Here is a 10,000-nt window from a genome sequence, read left to right on the forward strand (position 1 = left end):
GACACGACGACACACACACACACACACACACACACACACACACACACACACACACACACACACACACACACACACACACACACACACATGAAACGCGAGCGGTGACACGCCCGCAACACACTCAGAGCAGAAGGAAGAAGCCAACATCACACAAACCACACCAGCCTTTGAGAAACCATCCACCAAACGCAGTAACAACAGCAGACTGTCATACACGACCCCCCCCCCCACACACACACAGACACATGATCACTTCTTGCGGGTGTAAGGGCAGTTGTTGGTGAGATGCCCCTCTTGCTTGCAGGAGACGCACCATTCCATATCGTCGTTCTCAAGCCCGTGCGAGAACAGGCAGTCCGCCGGGTTGTGCGGGCGCTCATTGATACACCGGCTGCTCTTGTACAACAGAAACTTGTGGTTAGGAAACCGCTTGAACATGGCCACCTCCCACGGCGTGTGCTTGTACGTGCACTGGGCGGCGTTGCTGCAGTGTATGCCATAGCGGCAGGGGTCCTTGTACTTGCGGCTGCGGGCAAGCTTGTCGTCTGTCGACTCGCCCCGCAACACCTCGTGCCAGTCGCTGCTCTTCTGTCGACGGATTCCAAACTCATCAAACTCGTCACCAAGCCGCGCTGCCATGTCATTCGCGGCGCTCCCGGCCTTGGCCTTGTTCTTCTTCTTGTTCTTCTTCTTGTTCTTGCTGCTCTTGCTGGCCGTGGCGTCACCAACAGTGCCAGTGCCAGTGCCAGTGCTGCCGCTGTTGTTGTTGTTGTTGTTGGTGGCCTTGCCCTGCTGCCCACCAGTGGCTGGCGTGGCCGCCATGGCGCGGTAGTCGAGCGAACCACCACCACCTGCTGTTGCTGCGTTGTTCTTCGTGCGGGCGCCGTTGCCACCACCAGCGCCGCCGAGTGACGGCCACGTCGTGTCGTCATCACCGTCACTGATCCCCCAGTCAGGTGTGTCGTCCTGCATGTCGCGGCCATCACTTCGCCCATACATGTCCTGGTCGCCGCCGCCGCCAAGACGGAAAGGAACAAAGTCACGCCCACCACCACCACCGCTGCTGTAACTGCTGTTGTTGTTCGTGGCGCCGCTGGCGCTGAGTGCGGCGTTGGCCGTGGCCGGTGGCGGTGGTGCTGGCGCCGTTGCATGCGTGCTGGTGGTGGTGGCTGAGGCAGCGGGGAGTGGCTGACCAGGAAAGGCGCGCGAGTCAACCAGTGGCGGCGGTGGCGGCGTTGGCGTCGTGCCGTTCATGCGGGCATAGGGGCTCGTGCCGTGGCTGCTCGTGCCGACCAGCCCATGCTGGGACATGAAGCCCTGCAGCCCACCTGCCTGCTGTTGTTGGCCGGACCAGAGGGAGGGCGAGAAGCCCATGCTGTCGGCAGCCGTGCTGCTGCTGCTGCTGGTGGTGATACCGAACAAGTTCTGCTGGTACTGTTGCTGCTGCTGGTGCTGCTGCGGCTGCATGGACAGTCCCATACCAGCGACACTGCTGCTCGGAGCCATGGATGTTGCGGCGGAAGTAAACGCCTGCTGCTGCTGCTGCTGCTGCTGCTGCTGCTGCTGTTGCTGATACTGCAGCACCTGCTGTTGGAGCTGTTGCAGCTGCTGCTCGGCGTCCTGGCGCATGCTTTGCAGCTGAAACTGCTTCTGAAGCTGCTCAGCCTGTTGTTGCAGCGACGGCTGCTGCTGGGCCTGTTGTTGCCGCTGCTGCTGTTGCTGCAGTTGCTGCTCCATGCTCTGAACCATCTTCAGCACGCCCAGCAGCTCCTGTGCCTTCTTCTCCAGCTGCTGCATCTGTTGCTGTTGCTGCTGTTGCTGTGAGAGCGACACACCGCCCTGCATCGCAGCCAGCTTCTCCATCAGCGTATCCAGGGGCTGCTGCTGCTGCTGCTGCTGGTGCTGGTGGTTGTTGAGGAACGACAGCAGGGATGTGCCACTTGACTGCTGGTGCTGGTGCTGCTGGTGATTGACTTGGGCCTGCGAGTGGTTGATGGCAGCGTCGTCGTGCAGCAGCTCATCTTCAGCGCCTTGATGCTGCTGCTGCTGATGCTGCTGGTGCTGGTGTGCCATGCGCTGCGGCGTGACCAGGCCTGGCGGCGGCGGCGTCGGGTTGGTGCCAGCGGAAGCCGTGGTCGTGTTGCTCGTGTGCATGTTCGTGTGCTGCACACCGCTGCTGAGCGCAGTTGCCTGCGTGTCGCCCCACGGATCAACCACCGCCGCCGTCGTTGCTGGTGGTGGTGGTGGTGGTGCGGTCGTTGACGTGCCGATGCCACTGCTGTTGCTGTTGCCGCTGCTGCTCAGGCGGTTGCTGGTGGTGGCCGTTGAGTCGTGGAAGGCGTCGTAGTTTCCAACAGCACCTGTGTCGGCCGTGCCGTACGCGCCAATAAAGTCGTCAAACAGAGCGCCACCACCGCCGCCACCGCTGTTGCCGCTGCTGTTGTTGCTGCTCCGGCCGCTGCCATCGTGGTTGGCAAACACGTCCGAGGCCGCACCAAAGCCGTTCATGCCCAGGCCAAGATATCCGTCGCCGGCGGCGGGGCTGTCGTTCCACGCGCGTGACGCGGCCGCTGCAATGGCGTGGTCGTCACGCTCCTGCTGCGTCTGCGCATCCTGCTGCTCACTTTGCTCGTCGCCGTGGTTGTCGCCGTTGCTGTTGTCGTGGCCGTTCTCCTGGTCCTGCTTCTTCTTCCTGTTCCTCTTGCGCTTCTTCTTCTTCTTCTTCTTCTTGTCGGCAGCCTCCGCATCATCATGCTGCTGGTGCTGATCTTGCTCATCCACCTGCTGCTGTTGGTAATTGTGGTATTCGACATCATACAGCGGATAGAGGTCGTCGTGGTGGTGCTGGTTAGCGCTTGCGGCGTGCCTATTCTCCGTGACAGCGGCAACCACAGCGCCGTCATGCATCGCAACACTAGTGTTGGCAGCGTCGTGCTCATCGTCATCATCGTCTTCATCAGCATCGTGGTCGCTGGTGGTGGTGGTGGTGTCTGGGTCCTCCACCTGCAGCGCAGCAAACGGCTGGTTGGTCAGGTGCTGCTCCTTCTTCTTGCGCTGCTCATCGACCTTCAACTTCTGTTGCTGTTGTTGGCCCTTCCACAGCGCATACGAGTACACCTCCACGCCCGTGTAGCCTTTCTTCTCCAGGGCATCGCGCGCGCGCGGGATGATGATGTCGAGCTTGGCCTTGGGGAACTCCACAATCATGGCGGAGCCGCCGCCGGCGACGTGGATAAAGTACATCTGGTGCAGGGTATCCAGCACGCGCGTCACCTGGCGCACGGTGGTGGGGCACTTGTTGGCGGGCTGGGGCGGCGGTGAGTCCTCGTCGCGGCTGGTGGGCGATATCTTGGCGTTGGCGCCCGTGAGCGGCGGGTTGAAGGAGGCAATGACAACGGCGTGGCGCTTATCGATGACGCTACGGGTGGAGCCGTGGTCGACGTAGCCAACCTCAAACAGATACTCATCCATGAGGGTAATATGAAAGAGGTTGTGGTTTTTGTCGAGGTGCTTGTACTGATCAGCCAGGCCCGAGGAGAAGGCGAGCAGGTGCACGTGGATGCCGCAGGACAGGGCCTTATGCACGGCGGGCATCATGTCGCGGTCGCCGGTGACAATGACAAAGGACGCCTCCTCATGGCGCTCGCGCGTCACGGCCGCCTGAAAGGCCAGCTCCACGCATACGGCCTGGTCCACCTCCTTCTCCTTGCCGCGCAGGGAGCGGGAGAAGTTGTGCACCTTGAACTTGACCTCCTTGGCCTTGCGCCAGACGCCATCGCTATTGAAGGCCTCGGAGGCAAATAGGTGGGCGCCTTTAATGGGCCCGTACTTGACCGTCACAAACGCAATCAGGTTCTCCAGGTGGATGCGAAACCGCACGTCGCGGGGTTCCTTAAGGCCGAGCGAGTGCGCACACGCCTTTTGGCCCTCAATCCAGAAGTTGGAGTCGTCCACAAACAGGTACACGGGGATCAGCGACATGGCGCCCGGTTATGTCCTGTGTGTGTGTGTGCGTGTGTGTGTGTTGATGTGCGTGTGTGTGTGTGTGGAGGGGGAAGGGGGGAGGGGTTGTTGATATGTGTGTGTGTGTGTGTGTGTGTGTTGATGTGCGTGTGTGTATGTGCATGTATGCATGCGTGCACGACGCGTGTGTGAATGTGTGAGTGAGTGAGCGAGTGAGCGTGCGTGTGTGTGTGTGTGCGAGGAAGAGATATGGTGTAAACGAGAGACAAAGGGCGGGATGCGCGCCAAGGAAAGGATGGTCGACGCAGGAGGAAGGAAGAACAACGTCAAAGGCAAAGGCAAACACGATCTGATCAACGATATGGAACACACCAGTGTCAGTTCCACCAACCGGTACTGTACGGTACGCAAACAGAGATGGGTACATGTAAATGAAGCAAGCCACCCAGCGCACGGAATAAAAAAAGGTGGACAAGAGCAACAAGCGCTCGTCGAGACCAACTGGTCAAACAGCGGAGGTGCGGACAGATATATGTACATGTTGGAGTGGCACTGACATAGGCGATATGTGGTTCGCGCCAAAAAAAAAAAAACGCCAGGATGTAAACAAAGAGGAAAAAGCGACGTGACAGGACCTACGCAAGGCGACGGCGTGCTCACCTCGTTATTGCTCGTGGAAGGTATCACAACTACACAGCCAGTGGTCAGTGGCACACACCCACTGCTCAGTGCTTTCTCGCTTGTTTGCTTACTCGACGTGGGACGGACGGTGTGTGGTGCGGTTGATGTGACTGGGATCAGGAGGCACAGATTTGTGTGTGTGTGCAATGCAAGATTTGTGTGGACAGCAGAAGCGGTTACAGGCGAAGAACAAAGAAAGAAGAAAGCGGCAAGTCGTGGTTTGGCGGGCAAAACCCAGGCCAACGAAATTTTGTGGGTATCTTCGTCACATTGCGGAATGACACATCACAAGTGTAATTTATGCTGTCGGGAAGCAAAATGGTTGGTGGTGTGTGTTGTGTGTGTGTGTGTGTGTGTGTGTGTGTGTGTGTGTGTGTGTGTGTGTGTGTGTGTGTGTGTGTGTGTGTGTGTGTGTGTGTGTGTGTGTGTGTGAATGCACAAAAGAGGAAAGGGAAAGGTGTGGCGTGGCGCGACGTTTGACATGGCGCGTGCGTGACTGCGGTGTCACATCTCTGCGATGTATGCAACGAGTAGTTTGGCAGCTGCGGTACGTCACGCATCGTCTTCTTCCTCCTCGTCACCATCGTCGTCCTCTTCTTCCTCATCCTCTTCGCTCTCATCGCGTTCATCTTCATCGTCGTCTTCGTCCTCATCGTCCATGGGCTGCACGAGCAGGAGTCCGGCATCATACAGGGATGTCACCAGGTCCAATTGCATCCTAACAGGTGGTGTGTGTGTGTGCGTGTATGCGTGTGTGTGTGGTTACATGTGTGTGTGTGTCTGTGTGCGTGTGGCTGGCAAGGTGGCGCCAACGAACGTCAACGCGTGTCCATCCTCTTGCCGCCATCACAGCCCACAATGCCACCACAGCCACATGCCACCAAACCCCACGACAATACACCACTCACTCCTCTGGGATGTCACGGAGGGCGCGGATGGGGAAGAATTCCTTGTTGTTCACAATCTGCTCCAAGGCCTCGGCGAAATCCTGATGTCGAAACAATCATCCACACATTGCAATGACGAATGAGATTCGAATCAGCAGAGAGGGGAGCGTGCATGTGTTTGTTTGTTCGTTTGTACGGTTGTGCGCGTTTGTTTGTGTTCATGCGTGCCCACGCATGTGTGCGTATGATCGTGCACACATGAAAAAAGCCCACGCGCCACGTGACATGTGTTTGTACCAGCGGGAACTCGATGCACTGCGGCTCCTCGGCGTGGTAGTGCATGCCGTTGTCAAACGAGTGATACAGCAAGGCGTTGTTGCCATCAGCCATCTGTTCAATGTGTATGTGTGTGTGTTGGGGGGGGGGGTCAGGCGGGATGGACGATGGGTTGGGTGACGGGGATTGCTGATCACGCGCGTAAAGACGCAGACACAAGTCCAAATATGTACAAACAAACAAACAAACAAACAAACAAACAAACAAACAAACAAACAAACAAACAAACAAACAAACAAACAAACAAAACGAGCAAACCAAACAAGCAGGGCAGCGTACCAGGCGGACAGCGCGGGGAGAGATGATGCGGATGAACGAGTTCATCTTGAGCGGTTTCGGCACAAACCCGCGGCGCGGACGCAGCCGGCCGCTGTTGTGCGATGATGACATGGGATATGGTGGTGAGGTGTGATCACAGGTGTGCAGTTGGGAGCTGAGGAACAAATGTGACGTCGCACTACTCAAGAAACCCACACGAACACATTGGCACACATACACACATGTGCACACATGTGCACACATACACACATGTACACACACATGTACACACACATGTACACACACACTCCAAACAGCACGGAAATGTTTGCTTGTTACCTGAGTGCCTGCTGCTCGTGGCTGAGGCAGGGCGGCATGCAGTTGTGGATGTTCTCGACCGCCACCTGATCCGCCGCAGCGTCAAACGACGCATACTCGGGCTGCACCGTGCCCGTGGTGTGGTGTGACGTGGTGTGGTGTGGTGTGGTGTGGTGTGGTGTGGTGTGGTGTTATGTGGTGTGGTGTTACGTGGTGGAATGTGTCAGATGCGTCGTGTGTAAAAGGTTTGCTAATCGCCAGGTGGTTCAGACACACACACACACACACACACACACACACACACACACACACACGAAACACGATGTTCACGCCTTTCACCACCACCACCATCATCATCATCACAGTTGTGATCGCACCAGCTTTGCCATAAGGCGCTTGGCCTGCTTGATAAACTTCTCGCGCTGCGGCGGGTTCTGCACAAGGGATAAGGAGCAAGTGATGGGTACGTGCAGTGGCGTGAATTGCGTGTGACAGAGGCAAGTTTGGAAAAGCGCACACGTGCCTGCAAGTACCCACAAGTACACCCACAAGTATGCACACAAGTACATCCACAAGTGTGCACACAACTATACACCCACACGCACCTCGTCAACTTTGCTGAGTCCGACGTAATCGAGAGAGTTGCGCGGGAGACCGGACCGGAAGTCCGCGTCCTCCTCAATGGCGTTTGCCAGCGCCTGGGGCACGAGCTTCTGCATGTACTGCGCCCAGTCAAACAGCTGGTACGTGGACAGCGTGAGGTGCAGGCTGTGGCTCTTGGGCAGGCTCACGGCCTGGTGCACAACGCCTGCCGTGCATGGGGGGGGGTGGAGATGGAAGACGTTGGGGAGAGAGAGGGAGAGGGTGGCGATGATGAGAGGAAGGCATAACACGTGGTGAGTGGACGGATGTGGGGTTGGCTTGGTCATGATGTCTCATTAGCTTGTGTGCGAACCCCACGACACAGCTACCCTGCATAAGTGTATGCGCGCGTGTGTGTGTGTGCGCATGTGTGTGTGTGTGTGTGTGTGTGTGTGTGTGTGTGTGTGTGTGTGTGTGTGTGTGTGTGTGTGTGTGTGTACCGCGTGGGAAGTAGAGGAGGTCGCCAGGGCGCAGCACGACGTCCAGATACGGTTTGCCAAGCTCGCTCTCATCGTAGTTTGCTGAATTTGGTGGGGTTGATAGGGTGATGTGTCAGGGGTTGGTGAGATGAGCGAGGCGAGGACAAGTTGCTGTGTTGTTGATGGTGTTGTGTGTGTGTGAAATTGGTGTCGTGCGGTTGTTGGTTGCGTCAAGCATGTGGGAACAATGGACAACGTCCACAGGCTTGCCACGAAATACGATGACTTCACAAAGCGCACCACCACCGCCAACACAGTAACTGCCACCGCCAACACCGCCACAGTGATTGGAAAGACTGACGGGATGAGTGGCGCGGGAGGCGAACGCCCTCGGGCTGATCGTAGAGCCGCCACCGCTTCTCGCCCTCAAGCTGCAGGATAAACGCCTGGTGGCCATGATGGCGGTGATCATGATGGCGATGGTGGTGGTGAGATGAGGAGGAGGGTGCACGGATACTGGTACGGGAGAAAACCGATTACAACGCAGATGCACACAGACAGACAGACAAACAGACAGACACATGCACACACAGACACACAGACATACACGCACAGACACACACACACAGACACCTCAATGTCATCGTAGTGCGGGGCGAATCCCTGCGTTCCTTTCGGTGTCAGGTACGTGTTGGCACCAACCATGCACCCAAAGTAGTCCTGGCATGTGTCATTTCAAGTGCCACAATGATGATGATGAGGATGATGATGATGATGATGATGATGATGATGATGATGATGATGATGATGATGATGATGATGATGATGATGATGATGATGATGATGATGATGATGATGATGATGATGATGATGATGATGATGATGATGATGATGATGATGATGATGATGGGAAGGGGGTGAGGGGGTTGTCCAGTATTCGAATGAGGGGAAAGTAGACAGTGTTCAAGTCGGTTACACAAAGCAAAGTCACACTCGTGGCTCTCATCACGCTCAGGAAGTCAACACACATGTAGACACACACACATACATATGAACAGCGTTCTCCCTGCCTTCCCCTCCCCCTCTCTCCTTTCCCATCGCCCTTCCCCTTCTCTTGTCTTCGCTTGAACCTGCAGTGCCGAGATTGCCTTCCACACGGGCTGGTGGAACGTCTGGGGATTGAGCACACGCACGCTGCACCCGTCCTGTCAGACCAGTCGCGAACAACGGGCCACGTGGTGGTGTGTCATGCGGTGGTGCGCAGTGGTGTGCGGTGGTGGTGAGGGGTTACATGTCGGTGTGGGTGTGGGTGTGGGTGGTGCGAACGTGTGCCGGTCGTAAAGCAGCAAGATGTGTGAGAGAGAGAGAGAGAGAGTCATGTGATTGCCAACTGCACGTGTGTAAATGTGCGTGTGTGCGTGTGTGTACGTGTGTTTGTGTCCATGTGTGTTCATGTGCGTATGTAAATAAGTACACGTGTGTGTGTTGGATGCTGGGTGTTGGGATGTGCAGGACCGACCTCGAACATGGCCCACATGACGTTTGGACGGACGCGCCCGTCAGGATTCAGCGTCGTCCGCTCTCCGTCCTCGTACCTGACATGCGGTGATGGTGGTGGTGGTGGTGGTGGTGGTGTAGGGTGAGTGAGCGAGTGACTCATGTCAGCGATCGCGTTGCTTCGGATGACCGCAACAGTACCGTGAACAGATGCGATGCAGCTGCAGCTGGTGGGGCGCTGCAAAAAGCGAATTGCCAAACACACACACACACACACACACATCTCAAGTGCTCCACCGCTGCATACTTTGTGAGGTCGAGGTTCACGCCGTATTTCAGGTAGTTCTGGGCGATCACGGAGCAATGGTGGCGGTGGTGGTGGTGGTGGTGTGTGGGAAGTTTGCAGCGTGAACACCAAAAGCAAAAGTGTGTCACATGCACTCGCTGCAGCGCCGCAAACACACTTTCGTGCACACACACACACACACACACACACACACACACAGCAAATACACTCACACACAACAAATACACTCATACACAACAAATACACTCACACACACCACATACACCCACACACACCACATAACCACACGCCCCCCCCTCTCCTTTGCATCATGGCACCTGTCTGACGATGGCGTCGATTGCCTCTGAGCTGAAGAGGCCGTCAAAGTGCCCGCGCTCCTTCCGCCGCACAAGCAGCGGCTTCTTCTCCCAGTACTCGCTGGTGATGGTGGCAACACGATTTGGGGGAGGGGGGGGGGAGTGATGTGGTAATGGAGGGGTGGTATGTGTGAGCGTGTGTATGTGTGAGCGTGTGTGTGTATGTGTGAGCGTGTGTGTGTGAGCTTGGAGGTGAACGTTGCATCTTCACAGAGGCAAATACACGCACAGACACAGCTACACACACACCCTTACCTGAAGAACACCTGTGGTGTGATGGGCTGGATGAGGAACGCGAACACGTCCGCTGGGCAGGCATCCCACCACCCGCTGACG

At 56.7% G+C, this 10,000-nt stretch overlaps 2 protein-coding genes across 2 annotated transcripts in view; both read right to left on the reverse strand.

Annotated features, from left to right (window-relative positions):
- Positions 1–249: 249 nt before the first annotated feature.
- On the reverse strand, positions 250–3,981 carry PTSG_10022 (uncharacterized protein; the record flags this gene model as incomplete). Its single annotated transcript, XM_004988880.1, has 1 exon — positions 250–3,981. One exon carries the CDS (start codon positions 3,979–3,981, stop codon positions 250–252), a length of 3,732 nt encoding a protein of 1,243 aa, XP_004988937.1.
- A 1,215-nt stretch (positions 3,982–5,196) lies between these two features.
- Positions 5,197–10,000, reverse strand: part of PTSG_10023 (uncharacterized protein) — a gene marked incomplete at both ends in the record, with an annotated part of 6,300 nt that continues 1,496 nt past the window's right edge. The window contains 15 exons of the mRNA XM_004988881.1: positions 5,197–5,362; positions 5,553–5,632; positions 5,829–5,921; positions 6,147–6,237; positions 6,465–6,565; positions 6,821–6,877; positions 7,049–7,251; positions 7,526–7,606; positions 7,866–7,950; positions 8,138–8,224; positions 8,635–8,709; positions 9,024–9,099; positions 9,309–9,346; positions 9,626–9,725; positions 9,920–9,994. Coding sequence (XP_004988938.1) covers positions 5,197–5,362; positions 5,553–5,632; positions 5,829–5,921; positions 6,147–6,237; positions 6,465–6,565; positions 6,821–6,877; positions 7,049–7,251; positions 7,526–7,606; positions 7,866–7,950; positions 8,138–8,224; positions 8,635–8,709; positions 9,024–9,099; positions 9,309–9,346; positions 9,626–9,725; positions 9,920–9,994 — 1,408 coding nt within the window. The remainder of the gene's footprint in view (positions 5,363–5,552; positions 5,633–5,828; positions 5,922–6,146; positions 6,238–6,464; positions 6,566–6,820; positions 6,878–7,048; positions 7,252–7,525; positions 7,607–7,865; positions 7,951–8,137; positions 8,225–8,634; positions 8,710–9,023; positions 9,100–9,308; positions 9,347–9,625; positions 9,726–9,919; positions 9,995–10,000) is intronic.

This window comes from Salpingoeca rosetta (assembly GCF_000188695.1).
Source record: "Salpingoeca rosetta unplaced genomic scaffold supercont1.32, whole genome shotgun sequence".
Classification (NCBI taxonomy): domain Eukaryota; class Choanoflagellata; order Craspedida; family Salpingoecidae; genus Salpingoeca; species Salpingoeca rosetta.